Source organism: Hyla sarda, chromosome 11, assembly GCF_029499605.1.
Source record: "Hyla sarda isolate aHylSar1 chromosome 11, aHylSar1.hap1, whole genome shotgun sequence".
Classification (NCBI taxonomy): domain Eukaryota; kingdom Metazoa; phylum Chordata; class Amphibia; order Anura; family Hylidae; genus Hyla; species Hyla sarda.
In genome coordinates this window covers 59,179,198-59,195,046 of record NC_079199.1, presented here as the reverse complement: position 1 = coordinate 59,195,046, position 15,849 = coordinate 59,179,198, and the positions used below count along the sequence as shown (strand labels likewise).

At 42.2% G+C, this 15,849-nt stretch overlaps 1 protein-coding gene across 1 annotated transcript in view; it reads right to left on the bottom strand.

Annotated features, from left to right (window-relative positions):
* Nucleotides 1-313: 313 nt before the first annotated feature.
* FAM98B (family with sequence similarity 98 member B) overlaps nt 314-15,849 on the bottom strand; it is a 53,570-nt gene continuing 38,034 nt past the window's right edge. Inside the window, exon 8 of the mRNA XM_056545944.1 lies at nt 314-1,401. Coding sequence (XP_056401919.1) covers nt 1,138-1,401 — 264 coding nt within the window. The 3' untranslated portion in view covers nt 314-1,137. The remainder of the gene's footprint in view (nt 1,402-15,849) is intronic.

The window sequence follows — 15,849 nt, the reverse complement described above, 5'->3', positions numbered from 1 at the left end:
CAGCAGCTTATAAGTACCAATACATACATAAAAAAAAGTTTTTTCCTGGATAACCCTTTTAATGATAAAATTCTACATTACATCTATTTGCCATTCGTCTACCTGGTGTCTTCCAAAATACAGTGAATAGGTCATTGAGATCCTCAGACTGTTAATTCAGTATGGCGTCTTTATCTTCTATTGGGCACAATTTATGCTTAAGTATTTATGAATCCAACTTCCTCCATTTGGCCAGATGTGCGCGTGTGTATGAACATATATCAGCCAGAAATTTGCAACATAATTCATTCTATTTTCAGTACAAAGCACCACGTCAAGTGTATCTTTTATTATTGTTACATACTCTCAGGAAAGGATGCTGGTGACGGGACATCACCACAGTAAAATTGATAGGCATCAGATCAAATATTCTGAATTATCAAATAAAAAAATAAATAAGACTCGCTAAGAGGGAAAGACTACCAATATCAAAATAGTGACAAATTATTCTATTACTATTTCCTCATAAGAAGAGTTCCATAACTGGTTATGATATCCCACATTATATTCACTCCTGTGCTTAAAACAAGATCTAGATTATCAGATTTTATGGATTTACTGGAAGCCAAATTCAAGAAATTTTACAGTACCTGCAGTAACCTGAAATACTACCTGATGAAAGATTACTATGTCCCTTTAATAATGCATTACAATGTGTTATCATGGATTGTCCAGGAATAATAGCGCCAAGCAGCTCTCCTCACTACAAACAATACTGGCTTATGAGTGCTCTGCATTCTAAAACCTTCATGGTGCAGATGTTACTACAAACGTATTAATTCAGACATTTAAAATATATAAAAGTTATTGCAAGTCTCCGCAGAGACTGACCATAAACAGGAATGGCATTTAATGTATTATCAGAACTATAGAGGCTGTGCTTAGCATGAAACTGTAGGTCACAAATGTTCTGTTTGCCACATAGGAGTCAACTTGAAGTTAGTTTCTGTGATCGCTTAGGTTACCAACATAGAAAAATTAATAAGCTGAGTAGCAAAAATGAGAAACATGAGCTGCTCCATTAGTAGTTCATTGAAATGTTTTTACAGGTACAGAGGTTGTTTTTCCAGCATTTCTACAGGTATAAAACATGTTCAATTAATATCTCCTATAATTCCCTCTTCCTCCATAGCCTCCATCTCCATATCCTCCTCGGCCTTGGTAGCCTCCTCGTCCACCTCTATTGAAATCCCTTGGACCTTGATTATACCCTCCTCTTCCATAACCACCTCCACCTCGTCCACCTCCTCTCCAGCCTCCTCTTCCATCGTCCTGTCTTTTCTGCCATGGTGGCATTTCAGGAGGTGGGGGCTCGATCTCTGAAGGCCTTCCTCCTCGATCTGGGACCCTGCCCATCAGAACCTGAATGAGGTTATAATCTATTATTACAATTGATTTAGAAAGCAGAAACATCACATGTTCATACATTATACAGCAGGACACAAAGATCGTCAAAGTTACACACAATCACAATTTTGAACAGTCAATATGTAACCCTAAATATGTAACCATAAAACTATAACCCCCAGAAATGGATTGCAGCCTTTGCCAGTTGTATTTTTACAAACCGTTATACAATTAACTTAAAGGGATGATCCAGGAATTGAAAAACAGAGTTCCTTTCTTTCAGAAAACGTCCCCTCTGTCTCCAGGTTGGGTGTGGTTCTGCAGCTCATTTCTATTGAAGTGAATGAAGCCAAGCTGTAAAACCACACCCAATCTGGAGACAGACTGGGAGCTGTTTTTAAAAGAAATTAGCTGTGTTTTCCTATTCCTGGATAACCCCTTTAATAAAAACACAGTATGCTGTAGGCTCTCTCTATTGATGACTGTAGGTACCTTATAAATCTAACTATGCAGGGAATTTGGAGCTTTGTATGTTCGATAGCAGTTAGGGCAAGGCAACATATGACACATTTCATATACTAGCCTGTGCTTCCATAATGTAGAAAAATGCTTTTATTCTCTTGCATGAAAGAGGCATTCCTAAGTTACACCCCTTCCATCCCTGATTGGCGGTCAGCTGGAAGTCAAGACCTGTTTCCAATTCTTGTGCCTGGTTGTGCACAAACATCGGGGGAGATTTATGAAAATCAGTGCAAAGGAAAAGTTGCCTAGTTGCCCATAGCAACCAGATTTCTTCTTTCATTTTGCAGAGGCCTGGTTAAAAATGAAAGAAGCGATCTGATTGGTTGCTATGGGCAACTTTTCCTATGGACAGGTTTTGATAAAATCTACCCCATAGTGCCAAAACAAGATTTGGAAACAGGGCTCGGACTTCTATCCCTGTCAATCAAGCAGGGATAAGGATGGGGGTGGAATAAGAGACTACTTTATTTTTTATTTTTTTTAAATATGTATGATGGATACTATCTAGTAGTATCAATCATAACTATACAGTGAAGTAATACTGTATGTTGGGGAGTCTAATGCATAAACTGTCTGGGTCTGTCAGAGCTGCTGCTTGTTATGTCTCACTGCTCTTGTTCATGACATCTGTATACTGTATCTGGACATATGCCCAGTTGTGACAACCCCTTTAAATGTGGTGATCAGTATCACTCAAACAAAAGGTTGTTACAGTACCAGGCAAACTTTATAACCTTCTTCCAGATTTTTCCACATAGTTGACTTGTGGTGTGGATGTTAAAATCCTCTGCACATCAATTTCTGTTGCAGACTTTCACTGTGCAATTTTTCTGCCATCAATGTTGAAAACTGCGGTAAATCTGCAGCAAACTCTGGACAAGCACTGACAAATGACCAGTCAGGCAAGGGAACCCCAAAATTGCTGATAATAATTGGGTTCTGGGGGTGGTTTTTTATGGACAGATGACTGGACATACCTAGGTACTTCTCTACTGAAATGAATGTAAACAAGTGGTGAACTAAAATGAATTTTTTTGGGCAGGGACCAAAAATGCAGGGTGTGCTTGGCTTAAAACTGAAAATGACTTACCTCGTCCACTAGTAATAAAAAATAAAATCATTTTTGTATAATTGTATTACCTGAATTTATTTAAAAATGGTACCAGTCATTAGTAATACAAGTTAATATGTTATATTTATATATTAGCCTATTTGAATTACCTTTCTAATATACTTTTTAATAAAATGTTGTAACTTTATGTGTTGAATTAACCTCAAAGTTTTACCACTAGGGGTCCTCCTTCTGTCTAATGTAGCAGCCTGGCAAAGACAAAAGTCAGGAAATGCAGGTGTGTGACCTCAGCTAGCAAAGTGAGGGAGGAAGTTCTCCCCTAGCATGGCTTTAGATGATGTCACACCTGCTGGGTAACGCCCCTTCCCAGTCTTTGGAGCTGACAGACTGAGCAGAAGATACAGAAAAATATCCAGGTAGAAGACTATAAAAAATATTAAAAATAAAGGCAGGAGGTGGTTTATCATAATGGGGGGAGTGAACTAGGAGGATTATAAAGTTTATCAAGAACATTACCAGTACTTGTTAAATAAATTCATGAATTTAAGTAATCTGAAATTAAATGCAAACTAACATACATTTTATTACACAACACAAAAATTGGCCAACAATTTGTCCAAAATTGGTCACAGTAAAACAAATAAAAACATACTGATGCAAAACAGTAAATTAAAGGGGCGACGTGTCTGATCGTGGGGGGGGATCTGACCTCTGGGACCCTCCCCAACTTAGGATTTGTTAAAGGGGCCCCCTTGCAGGGTGTTCCAGCCCCCACCTTCTGCGGCACACTCGTCTCAACATTGACAGCCTGCTTGGCCAATCACCTAAAGCCGATGATTAGCTGAGTGGCCTGTCATTGCCGAGATGAGGGCCCCGTTCAGAAGATTGCAAGGAAGGGTATCCCAGAGATCAGATTATTGTATAATGTAAAAAAAATAAAATAAAATATATTATATATATACACACACACACAAACACACACCTACACACCTTTACTTATGCCGCCCTTTAGTATTTCACAGCTGTGTACACATTACTTTGTGCAGTAAGTTCAGCTGAGCATAGACAGCTGCTTGCATGAGGCAAGGCACAAGAGTTTCTGAAGGCTTCTTGTGTTAGTCTATGAGTAAAGAGCATGCTCTCCCGGAGGTTCACTGTTATGTATCATATAATAGAAATAGATAAAAATTCAGTTCACACCTCCTGCTTGGGTCAATTAATTCGGCAGCAGCAACGTGTGTCTCATGTAGGAAGCACGGAGGAAAACACTCTCCGTAGATGAAACAAATCTAAACTTTAATAAAAATTCTTAAAAAAACATACAGGTGGAAAAAATAGAAAAACCAACAAAAGGTAAAAGCACAAATTGTTTGTCTGTTCTCCCGTGCTGCCTATTATAATATTCAAATGTTTCACATACTAATTTACTGTGCGTTCCTCCATGCTGCTCACAAGATATACCGTATATACTCGAGTACTAGCCGACCTGAATATAAGCTGGGGCTAGGGCTGGGGCTGGGCAGTATGAGCAAAAACGCGTATCACGGTATTTTTTTAAGTGATGGCGGTTTCACGGTATTTAACGGTACTCCCCCCCATATGTGACCTGGGTGCCGCTTCTCTCCCAACAACCCCCCCCCCTCACAATTAATTATTAGCTGAGCTGTCCCCACATCTGTCCCCACATCATGTCACCCGCATGTGCTCCTCTGCTCATCCCCCTATGAGTTGCAGGCCACCAGCGCTAGAAATCTGTACTACAAATAACGTTTCTCGGGCTGCAAAAATAAACAAAATAAACTTTAACCTGCCTACATTCCCCCGTTGCTCTGCTACCGTCTTCACTGTCCTACGCTGTGGTCCTCTTGCAGTTACCTTGGAACGGGAAAGTCACAGAGCCAGCCTATCATCGGCCGAGGTGGGACATCGCTGCGGCCGTTGATAGGCTAACGGCTCTGTGAAGTTCCGGCTCTGTGAAGTTACCCATCGGAAGGTAAGTTAAAGTTTCTTTTGTTTATTTTTGCAGCGTTATTTGTAGTACAGATTTCTAGCGCTAGCGGGCCGCAAATTGTATGAGGATGAGCAGAGGAGCGCACGCGGGTGACATGATGTGGGAACAGATTATCTGCGCTGATAATTCAGGGGGGGGGGGGGGGGCGGATCAGCAGAATAGCGCTCGCGGGTCAAATGATTAGTTCCCCGATGTGGGGACAGCGCGCTGCAGCGGATAATTCACTCATTCGAGGGGGGGGGAGGGGTGGATATGAGGGGCCCAACCGGTATTACGGTACGGGCAAAATTCATATCGTGAGGGGGAAAAAAAATTTAAATTTAAAAAAAACGGTATTCGGTATGAACCGGTATACCGCCCTGCCCTAGCCGAGGCCCCTACTTTCACCCCCAAAACCTGTGAAAACTTATTGACTCGAGTATAAGCCTAGGGGGGAAAATACATCATCCCCTCTCATCATCCAGACCCCCCCGTCATCATCATCCCCTGTCAACCCCCCCCCCCCCCCCGTCATCATCCAGACCCCCGTCATCATCACCCCCAGTCTATATCCCCCCGTCATCATCCAGACCGCCCCTCCATCATCATATAGGTCCCCCTCATTGTCTGCTCACCTCCCCAGTTCTCTCGGTCCTGTTGCTTAGTAGCTGCAGGGACCGTCCGCATTCCAGTGGGGAGGGTGAGCCGGTCTGGGCCATCCATCTTCACCGGGAGGCCCTCTTCTCCGCTCCGGGTCGGCCCCAGACTAGTGAAGCTGCATTGATGCCGCCATGCTGGGATGTCCGTGCTCACGGACGTACCTGTGCTGCGGCGTCAATGCAGCGTCACTAGTCGGATGGTGCCTGCAGCAAAGATGGACAGCCCGGCCCATCCCCCCCCAACGGTATTTTTTTTTCCACTCGAGTATAAGCCGAGGGGGGCATTTTCAGCACGAAAAATTGTCCTGAAAAACTCGGCTTATACTCGAGTTTATACTGTAACTGCCATTTATATCAGGATAACACTTATTGATAAATATATATATATATATATCAAAATCATCGGTAGTTGCAGTATCTTGTAATACCTTTTTTATTGGACTAACAAGATTTTGTAGAGACAAGCTTTCGGGATTCCTCCCTTTATCAAGTCATAAGCATTTCTGAGCTCACAAGGAGAAAACACAGGTTCTATCTCACAAAATATGCAGGGGTTATTTTGTGAGATAGAACCTGTGTTTTCTCCTTGTGAGCTCAGAAATGCTTATGACTTGATAAAGGGAGGAATCCCGAAAGCTTGTCTCTACAAAATCTTGTTAGTCCAATAAAAAAAGGTGTTACAAGATACTGCAACTACCGATGATTTTGCTTTTTGCATCACTGGACTAATACGGCTACTCCTAACTAATCTCTCTATCTCTCTCTCTCTATCTATCTCTCTATATATATATACACATACACACACAATGTGTGGCGAGACCGCACCTGGGGACAGACCTCTGTGCATGTGACTACCCAGGCAGCCAGCCAGGGATAGTAATATAAAGGTCTTTCTCTTTAAAAAAAAAAAAAAAAAAAAATATTTATTTTTTCAGCATCCTCATCAGTAATTATTTATCAATTGATTATCAATTGATTTTATGGTAATTTTTTTCTTTTTCATTTTTTATATTTATAGGCACGGACACTTTGTTCAGAAGATGATGGATTTATTGTGAAGGACCTTCATCCCAGCCTGGATCACCAACATTATAGCCTGTTATTTGAGTATTTTTTTGTCCCTTTGCCCCAATCATGCATGCCAGCCTCTCTACATATAGATTTTGTATAACATACTACAATATTGTCATAATAAAAACATTGAATGTTAGCACTGGATTGTGTACAATGTATTGTCTATGAATGGGCTTTGCGCATGCGCGGTTCGCCGTTGCACTCGTCATCCTGATTCAGGGTGACGCCCGTGCACGGCGGGTTGGTGCAGGCGCATTGAGCCCGAGACACCTAATTTGGGTATGGGCATGACGTAAGTAGCGCGACTTGCATGATGCGCTGTATGTGACTGGCACGCGATTGGAGGATGGAGGGTAAGCATACTGACACGCTGATGATGCGTGCGCAGTAGGTTTGTTTACAAACGCAGGCATTGAACAATCGGCACTATGACCTGTTGCCTGGCATGATGGATCGGCGATCAGAGCTATATAGAGACTGAGGATGAAGGTACCTAAATCCACATCATATGTATTTGGTTTTAATTCACAGTAAACACTGTATATTCACTTTGACTCTATTGTATACACAAGTTGCCATGACGATATGATGTCACATAGATTGACAGGTTTCTACACCAATAGGCACACACTGTAGGTGTGGACACTAATGATTGTATACCGACTACACCTGTGTTGTAACCAATGGAAATGATTTCATATGTATATAAATGTGCATTTCCTCTGTATTCACTATGCTTGATAAAGGCTACCACAGCTGAAACGTTGCACCTTATTTTGGGAATAAAGAATACCAGCTTTTATTGATCCAAGATCTACTTGTGCGGTGATTTCTGGACATAGACACATTATATATATATATATTCTGCTGGATATTATGTAGTGCACTAATGGATCCTTTTGTTGGTTCCTCCGCCTGGAGGTACGACATCATTGTAGGGGCGTACACTTCAGATGGCGTGTCACGTGTTTAGTGCCGGTTTGTTTAAACCGGTTGTTGTGTCCGAGTAAGGTGCCATGAGTAAGACTTGTTGACAAGTCGAAACGCGTTGGAGTTTTGTTTGTGCTTTCACCTTTTGTTGGTTTTCCTATTTTTTGACACCTGTATGTTTAAGAATTTTCATTAAAGTTTGGATTTTATTCATCTACTGGGAGCCGGATATCCGCTTTTTGCTTGGAGTCACTGTTGGGTACCCATGGTTGGGCATACCTCAATAGCAAATCCAATCATTGAAACAAAATGTCATTGCTACTAGAAGGTTAAAATACTGAAAGTTGAGTATTGAGTAACCATAAAAAAAAACATCTAAAAACTAAGTGATAATAATAAGAAGAATTAGGGTTAGGATATGCTCACAGAAAATGGGCAAAAAACATGGATTTTACCTCCCTTAACCCTGAACGTGCAATTCACACAACTGAGACACTGCCTAGATTAGGGACCAAAGACTCTCTGGCCCTGATGTTGTGAGTGTAAACCTACATCAAATTAGTTTTACTACTTTTTCAAATTATTGTGGCAGTAAGCCATGTGTGCTGGAATGGAAATTTTGGAATATGTGGCAAAGCTTCTCCCAGAATACTACACTCTCTACGTAGGATTCTAGAAATGTATATTTACTCACAATTACTTTAAGTGACAACAAGGTAACCCAGGAAGCTTCCTCTGTTTGATCCCAACCACTTAGTAAGAATTCTGTGGGGAACTATAAATCTCTCTCCCCTCCATCTGGTTACCAATTAAATAGGGGGGAAAAAAAGTTTTTAAAAACTTGATAACCCAAACTTAAAAGGGGTACATGGGGGTACTGGCAATGCGGGATGGAGGCTCCTGATGTCACGGCCACGCCCCCTCAATGCCCCCTCCTGGCGCTGCACCCGACGCTCTAAACGAACGCCGGGCGAAGCAGGGAGATCCCGGGGGTCCCCAGCGGTGGGACCCCCTTGATCAGACATCTTATCTCCTATCCTTTGGATAGGGGATAAGATGTCCAGGAGCGGAGTACCCCTTTAAAAAGCAGCTCAAGGTCTCAGTCAAATTGTAAACTATTGAACACTATAAATGGGAAAAGGTCTGATGTAAAACCCCAAATGTGGAAAGTTCTAGCAATGATCTACAGTACATGATCTAAATGTCACAAATATAATAGAAATGTAAAAAAAAAAAAAACACAGAGAAATCTATTTCCATGCAGCCAGTGCATTGTGCCCATGGAAGACATGCTCCTGGCTTAGAGGTCAGGACAGTAGGTGCAGAGCTTTGACATGCTCCTTAGTATCCTATTAAGAAGTAGAAATGCTCTGTGGTGTCACCATTCTGCTCAGAGGGAATATTCAGCATATGGCAATGTCATATCATGCACATAAAATAGGACTGTAAATCAGAGCTCAACAAATCCCAGCCGCTGGGTCTCCATGGTGACTGAAAAATGAGACCTGGTGACTAAGCTGTAAGTCCAGCTGCCTTTCATTGTTCTGTCTGGGTTTGACAAAAAAAAAAAAAAAAGTAGTGATCTGTACCTCATATGCATTGAGAAGATGCTTCCTTATGTTATAGGCAGAGTAAATTATATTGAGAAACTGCACGTTGGATGCGATTACAAAGTATGAGAATTAAAGGCGGTATCAGGTCTTTAAAAGAACTAACATCAGGATGGGCCATCAATATTAAATCTGTAATGGTCCGACTCCCTGCACCCTCACTGATCGGCTATTGAATGGCCTGTCTGCTCAACAAAGTACTCTTACAGTATATGCAATCACCCAACTATTAATAGCAGAGGTGCAAGATAGAATTGAACAATTGCACCTTGCACCATTGTTCATTATTAAGAAATTGGAAGTATGGCAATGTAAACATTTAAAGGGGTACTCCAGTGGGAAAACTTTTTTAAATCATCTGGTGCCAGAAAGTTAAACAGATTTGTAAATTACATCTATTAAAAATCTTAATCCTTCCAGAACTTATCAGCTGCTGTATATTAGAGAGGAAGTTACTTTTTTTTTTAATTTCTTTTCCGTCTGACCACAGTGCTCTCTGCTGACACCTCTGTCCATGTCGGGAACTGTCCAGAGCAGGAAAGGTTTGCTATGGGGAATTGTTCCTGCTCTGGACAATTCCTGACATGGACAGAGGCATCAGCAGAGAGCACCGTGGACAGACAGAAAATAAAATAGAAAATAAAAAAGAAATGAACTTCCGCTGTATTATACAGCTGCTGATAAGTAATGGGAGGATTAAGATTTTTAAATATAGCAGTAATTTACAAATCTGTTTAACTTTCTGGCATCAATTGATTAAAAAAATATATATATGGTTTTCCACTTTAAGCAGCTGCAGTTCTTGTATTAACACCAGGGCCCCTTAAAACACCTGATCAGCAATGCTGTCAGGAATTGGACCCCAGCCATTCGAACATAGGCTTGTATTTTATTTATTTTTTTCAAGCTGCATAAAACCTTCAAAAGTGTCCCTGCCATTTGACATACTGCAGGGGTATCAAATGCAGATTAAATAAAAAAAAAAAACAAAAAAAAAAAACAGCAAATATTTAGGTTATGTTCACACGGCAGAATTTCAGAGTGGAATCTGAATTCAGGTAGAAGACAGACATGGTCGCACATCTACAATCTTGTATAATGATCTAATTGCTTCTCAGCATAATTTCAAAAACGAACAGGTAGTTAGTATATACGTTTTGATCAAAAAGTACAAAGCCCACTCGCCACATCAAGGCCACCTATTTAGAATGGGTCCCTAACGTCCCTAGCATAAAATGGTGTAGCACTGGGCGGCGACCACCACCGCCGCGACACCAGTGCCCACAGGGGGAACGACCCACTGGCAGAGCGGCCCCAATGCCACTCAAACCAGTCAATGGGTCGCACCTCCCCACAGACACGGCACCACGGCAGCAACGGACGCCGCACAGCACCACACCAGAGTGAACAGGGTGCTACAGCTCACTTACCATGCTCTCCCAGTCAGACTGGGAGACTGCTAGGAAAGAGATGGCCCATGTGTAGCTAACTACTACTTATATAGGGTTGGGCTGAGGGGGTGGGGAAGAGTGCAGACACATGTTCAAACAAAACAAAAAACAAAAAAGCGGGGATAGAAAACACAATGTGAATTCAGGTAGAAGACAGACATGGTCGCAGATCTACAAGCTTGTATAATGATCTAATTGCTTCTCAGCATAATTTCTGAGAACTTACTACCTGTTAGTTTTTGATATTCTGCTGAGAAGCAATTAGATCATTATACAAGATTGTAGGTGTGCGACCATGCCTGTTTTTTCTACCTGAATTCACATTGTGTTTTCTATTCCCTCCTTTTTTTTTGTTTGAACATTTTGTCTGCACTCTTCCCCACCCCCCTCAGCCCAACCCTATATAAGTAGTAGTTAGCTACACAAGGGCCCTTTCTTTCCTAGCAGCCTCCCAGTCTGACTGGGAGAACATGGTAAGTGAGCTGTAGCACCCTGTTCACACTGGTGTGGTGCTGTGCGGCGTCCGTTGCCGCCGTGTCTGTGGGGGGGTGCGGCCCATAGACTGGTTTGAGTGGCATTGGGGCCGCTCTGCCAGTGGGTCTTTCCCCCCCCCCCCCCCCCCCCCCGTGGGCACTGGTGCCGCGACGGTGGTGGTCGCCGCCCGGTGCTACGCCATTTTATGCTAGGGACGTTAGGGACCCACTCTGGATAGGTGGCCTTGACGTGGCGAGTGGGCTTGTACTTTTTGATCAAAAATGTATACTAACTACCTGTTAGTTTTTGATATTATGCTGAGAAGCAATTAGATCAATATACAAGATTGTAGATGTGCGCCATGTCTGTTTTTTCTACCTGAATTCAGAGTGGAATCTGCTGACAAAAATCAGCTTAGAAATTTTGCTAAATTTACTGCACATTGTGTTGAATAGGGATTCTGCTATCTCATTCACACAGCAGAATCTGCCCAGCGGAAATTCTGCTTTTCAGATACTGCAAAAACATTGAACCTGTCAATAGTTTTTGCAGAATTCTGCGCAGAGCCCCTTCTGAAGTAAATGGGACACTGAACTCCAACCATAAGTTGTGTGTTGAGCGCACAAATTCTGCATAAATTCAGTACACATTCCGTGCGGAATACAGAAATTTGCATAAAAAAAATAAAAAATAGCTGCCAGGCAGAATTGAATTTTGAGTGGAAGCATGAAAAGTCTGCCATGTGAACATAGCCTTATAATGAGATGTTTCTTGTGCAGAGATTGAAATCACAGTCGATGAGAGAAGCACATAACCGTAATCCTTGCAATTTTTTTAAATTTTTTTTTAACACAATGGGGGACATTTACTAATCTAGTCTATTCTGGGTATGCTTATAGACCAGCGTATGTGGTAGTCTCCTGTCTATTGTGCTCCTAATTTATCAAAGGTCTCACAGCCCAAAGATAAATTCTGTGCTCAGACTTCAGGGTCTACAGCTTAAACTGCATTTAGACCTGCTCCAACATGGTCTGACATTTCAGCGTATTTTGGGCAGATGCGACTTGTCGCACAAAAGTCGCACTTGATTCAGCACCAATGCATTTTCCAATGCATTTCCATATAAAATAGACTTGCATGCATCATGTTGTAAAAATCCTCTACAGCAAAAGTCGCAGAAAAGTCGCACATATTTAGACTGCGAATTTCTGTGCGACAAATTTAGACAGGAAAAACCAGTCTAAATCCTTTGATAAATCTCCCCCAATGATTTGAACACAAATTATTCTCAGACTGAGAATAAAAAAGGACCAACATTTTAGTGACCCTAAAGACAGCTATGGGAACCAGCCACAAATCACTTCTTATGTAGGAGTATCAAGATATTTAGCCTATTCATGCCTGACCACAGTGCTCTCTGCTGACACCTCTGTCTGTATAAGGAACTGTCCAGAGCAGGATAAGTTTACTATGGGGATTTGCTTGTACTCTGGACAGTTCCTGACATGAACAGAGGTGTCAGCAGAGAGCACTGAGGTCAGGCAGAAAAGAAATTCAAAAATAAAAGACCTTCCTCTGGAGCATACAGCAGCTGATAAGTACTGGGAGGATTAAGATTTTTAAAGGGTACCTTTCATCAAAAAACTTGATATATTATAGATGAATGTATGCAGAATAACTTTCCAATAGCATGTTACAAAAAAATATGCTTCTTTCTATTTAATTTTCCACTTTGAAAAAATGACCACTAGGGGGTCTCCCTACCAGTCCTTTTTTATAGATTTCAGACTCATGCAGGAGTCCTAAATCTCAGACTGCAGCCAGGACACAGACAAGCTCTACACTGCTCCCTGGCAGTGAGCAGTGTTGAGTTTGTCTGTGGTCTGGCTGCAAAAGTTTATTTGATGAAAGGTACCCTTTAAATAGAAGTAATTCATAAATCTGTTTAACTTTCTGGCACCAGTTGATAAAAAAATAGTTTTTTCACTAGAGTACCCCTTTAAGAACTTCTCTTCCCACGATCCACAGAATGTATGTCTGATATGCAGAAGGAGGTCCTATTTACCCAGCAGAAACTCAGGCCCCCACCTTCTCAGACGTACTTGTCTTGGCAGTGCCAGCTCACTCATCCAATCACCGAATAAAGCAGGACACTGCAGCTGGTGTTTGGTAAAGTGGGCCGCCACTGCCAAGATAACTTCATCTCGAAAGGTGAAGGCTGGAGCATTGAGCTCAGGGAGTCAGGCCTCGTTCTAATGATTGTGGGGGGGGGGGGGGGGGGGGGACGACATAGAGGGGTTAAACCACCCCGCAATAATACACTTATCCTGTGGAAAGAGGATACGTTTTTAAAGGGGTTATCTAGGAATAAAAAAAAAACAGAGCACATTTCTTTAAAAGTTTAAAAAAAAAACGCTCCTCTTCAGTCTCCAGTTTGGGCCAGGTTGTAATACCACACACAACCTGGGGACAGACATGGACCTGTTTTTTTTTTTTTTTTTTAAGAAATTTGCTCTGTTTTTCTATTTCTGGATAACCCCTTTAAAGGCTGAATAACCCCTCTAACCATATAAACTGTAGGCACTCAATGTACCTTCACATAATTTACTATATACAGAATTATACAGTATAATCCTGTAATATACAGCACAAATCTATTTCCTGTCAGATTCAACAGAAGGAAAAAAAAAAAACAAAAAAAAAAAAAAAAAAACTGTATGCCTCCGTATGAAATCTTAAGTATATGGAGGTTCAGAAGCATGATGCCACAGATTTCTATGGGTTCTCCATTACAATACTGTACAGCTCCTACTTAAAAGGGGTATACCAGTGCTTAAAAATGGGTCCCTGATTCTCCCTGCTGCATGGGGCAGTGGGTCAGCATGTGCTCCATGGATTGGTGCCTGAGATAGCCAAGTACAGCACACTCCTACTTCCAGCACTTGCACAGACAAACACTGGAAATCCCCTTTAAATGGACACTGTTTCAAAATCATTTGTATACAGTACACCTTGGCGAAACTTACACCTTTCTAATATACTTTATAAAAAACGAAAATGCATCTCCTTTTTATAGAAATCATAGCTTTTATAAAAAAGACTGGTCAATCATGCCCCCGTACCATCCAGACAGGCAGGAACAAAATCACTCCTTTGTGTATATTCCTGTCCGGTCTATCAGACTGAAGTATGAAAACAGAGAGGAGGGGGTTACAGAGCAGCCTGCAGTGATTGGATGAAGAGAACCAACACAGCACAGCAGACTCAGGGAGAAAGTGAATGCATAGTGAATGAGTGCTAGTCTGGGACATGCCCCTTCGTGAGTAGTGGATGTTAAAGTGAGTGATCAGAAAAACAGAGGGATGTGGGAGCCAAATACAAAAGCTAGAAACAAAGTAAAAAAAAAATGTTAAGAATCTGCATGACCTAGTAAGTAACATATATAAGCATTATTTTTTTCTGTGATATGACAGGTACACTTTAAGTATAACATGTACAGTGCTGAACTCTAGGACCCCAACCCTGGCTCGCGATCAGAGACAGGATAGGAGATACATTTTTAAGAGCTAGAATACACCTTTAGGGTAGGGTCACCCGTAGCGCATTTCATACTGTGGGAAATCTGCCGGGCAGTGGGAAGTACACGGCGGATTCTGCTATGAGCAGACACTCAAGGCTACTGCACCACAGCTGTGTGTGCAGTACGGTTTGGGGTGGCCCTGCTCGTATCAGCCAAGTCAGCATGCTGGGCCTGCTCGTAACAGCCAAGTCAGCACGCTGGGCCTGCTCGTAACAGCCAAGTCAGCACGCTGGGCCTGCTCGTAACAGCCAAGTCAGCACGCTGGGCCTGCTCGTAACAGCCAAGTCAGCACGCTGGGCCTGCTCGTAACAGCCAAGTCAGCACTGCCTCCAAACCTTACTAGACACACAGGGCTATGGCGTGAAAGCAGAATCTGCAGTGTTTTACCCGGTAACCAGCAGATTTCTCACAGCATGAAATACACAGCGGATGTGCTACGTGTGACCCTACCCTTAAGCTGGGCAATTGCCCTTATTGCACTAGTGAACAAATTAAAACCAATGCTATACTGAACAAATCCTTCATTGTATCCAGAGTTTGCCTGAAACTGATATCAGGAACAGTTATTAGTAACTGCAATATAGTCTGTTCACTTCTGATGCTGTATTTATTGAATACCCACAACACAAGTACCATGTTCCAGCTGCACAGATTCTGCATCCCTGTTTCTTCACAACTTCATAGGGTTGGGGTGAGAATTACTAAAATCCAGCTCATTCTTCCCCAATCTACCACCTGTGGCTGACAGCTTTCCCCTGACCGGTCAATCATGACATGTGGGCTAGGAGATCATCCAGCTCATAGAACACAAGTATTTGTTTTAGTTAGGGTGCTTTCACACCACGTTTTCAGGCTACGGCTACAGGATCTGGCTTGGTGGAGGGGAAAACCGGGCGCTCCCGTACCACAGCCGGACTGGCCCTGAAATCCATTGACTTTAATGAGCTGACCAGAATCACCGTTTGACTCCGGTCGGCTCATTTCTGCCCCGAATCCGGTTTTCTGACCGGACCTAAAACCGTAGTATACTACGGTTTTAGGTCAAGTCAGAAAAACGGATACGGGTCGAAAATGTGCCAGCCGGAGTCAAACGGTGATTCT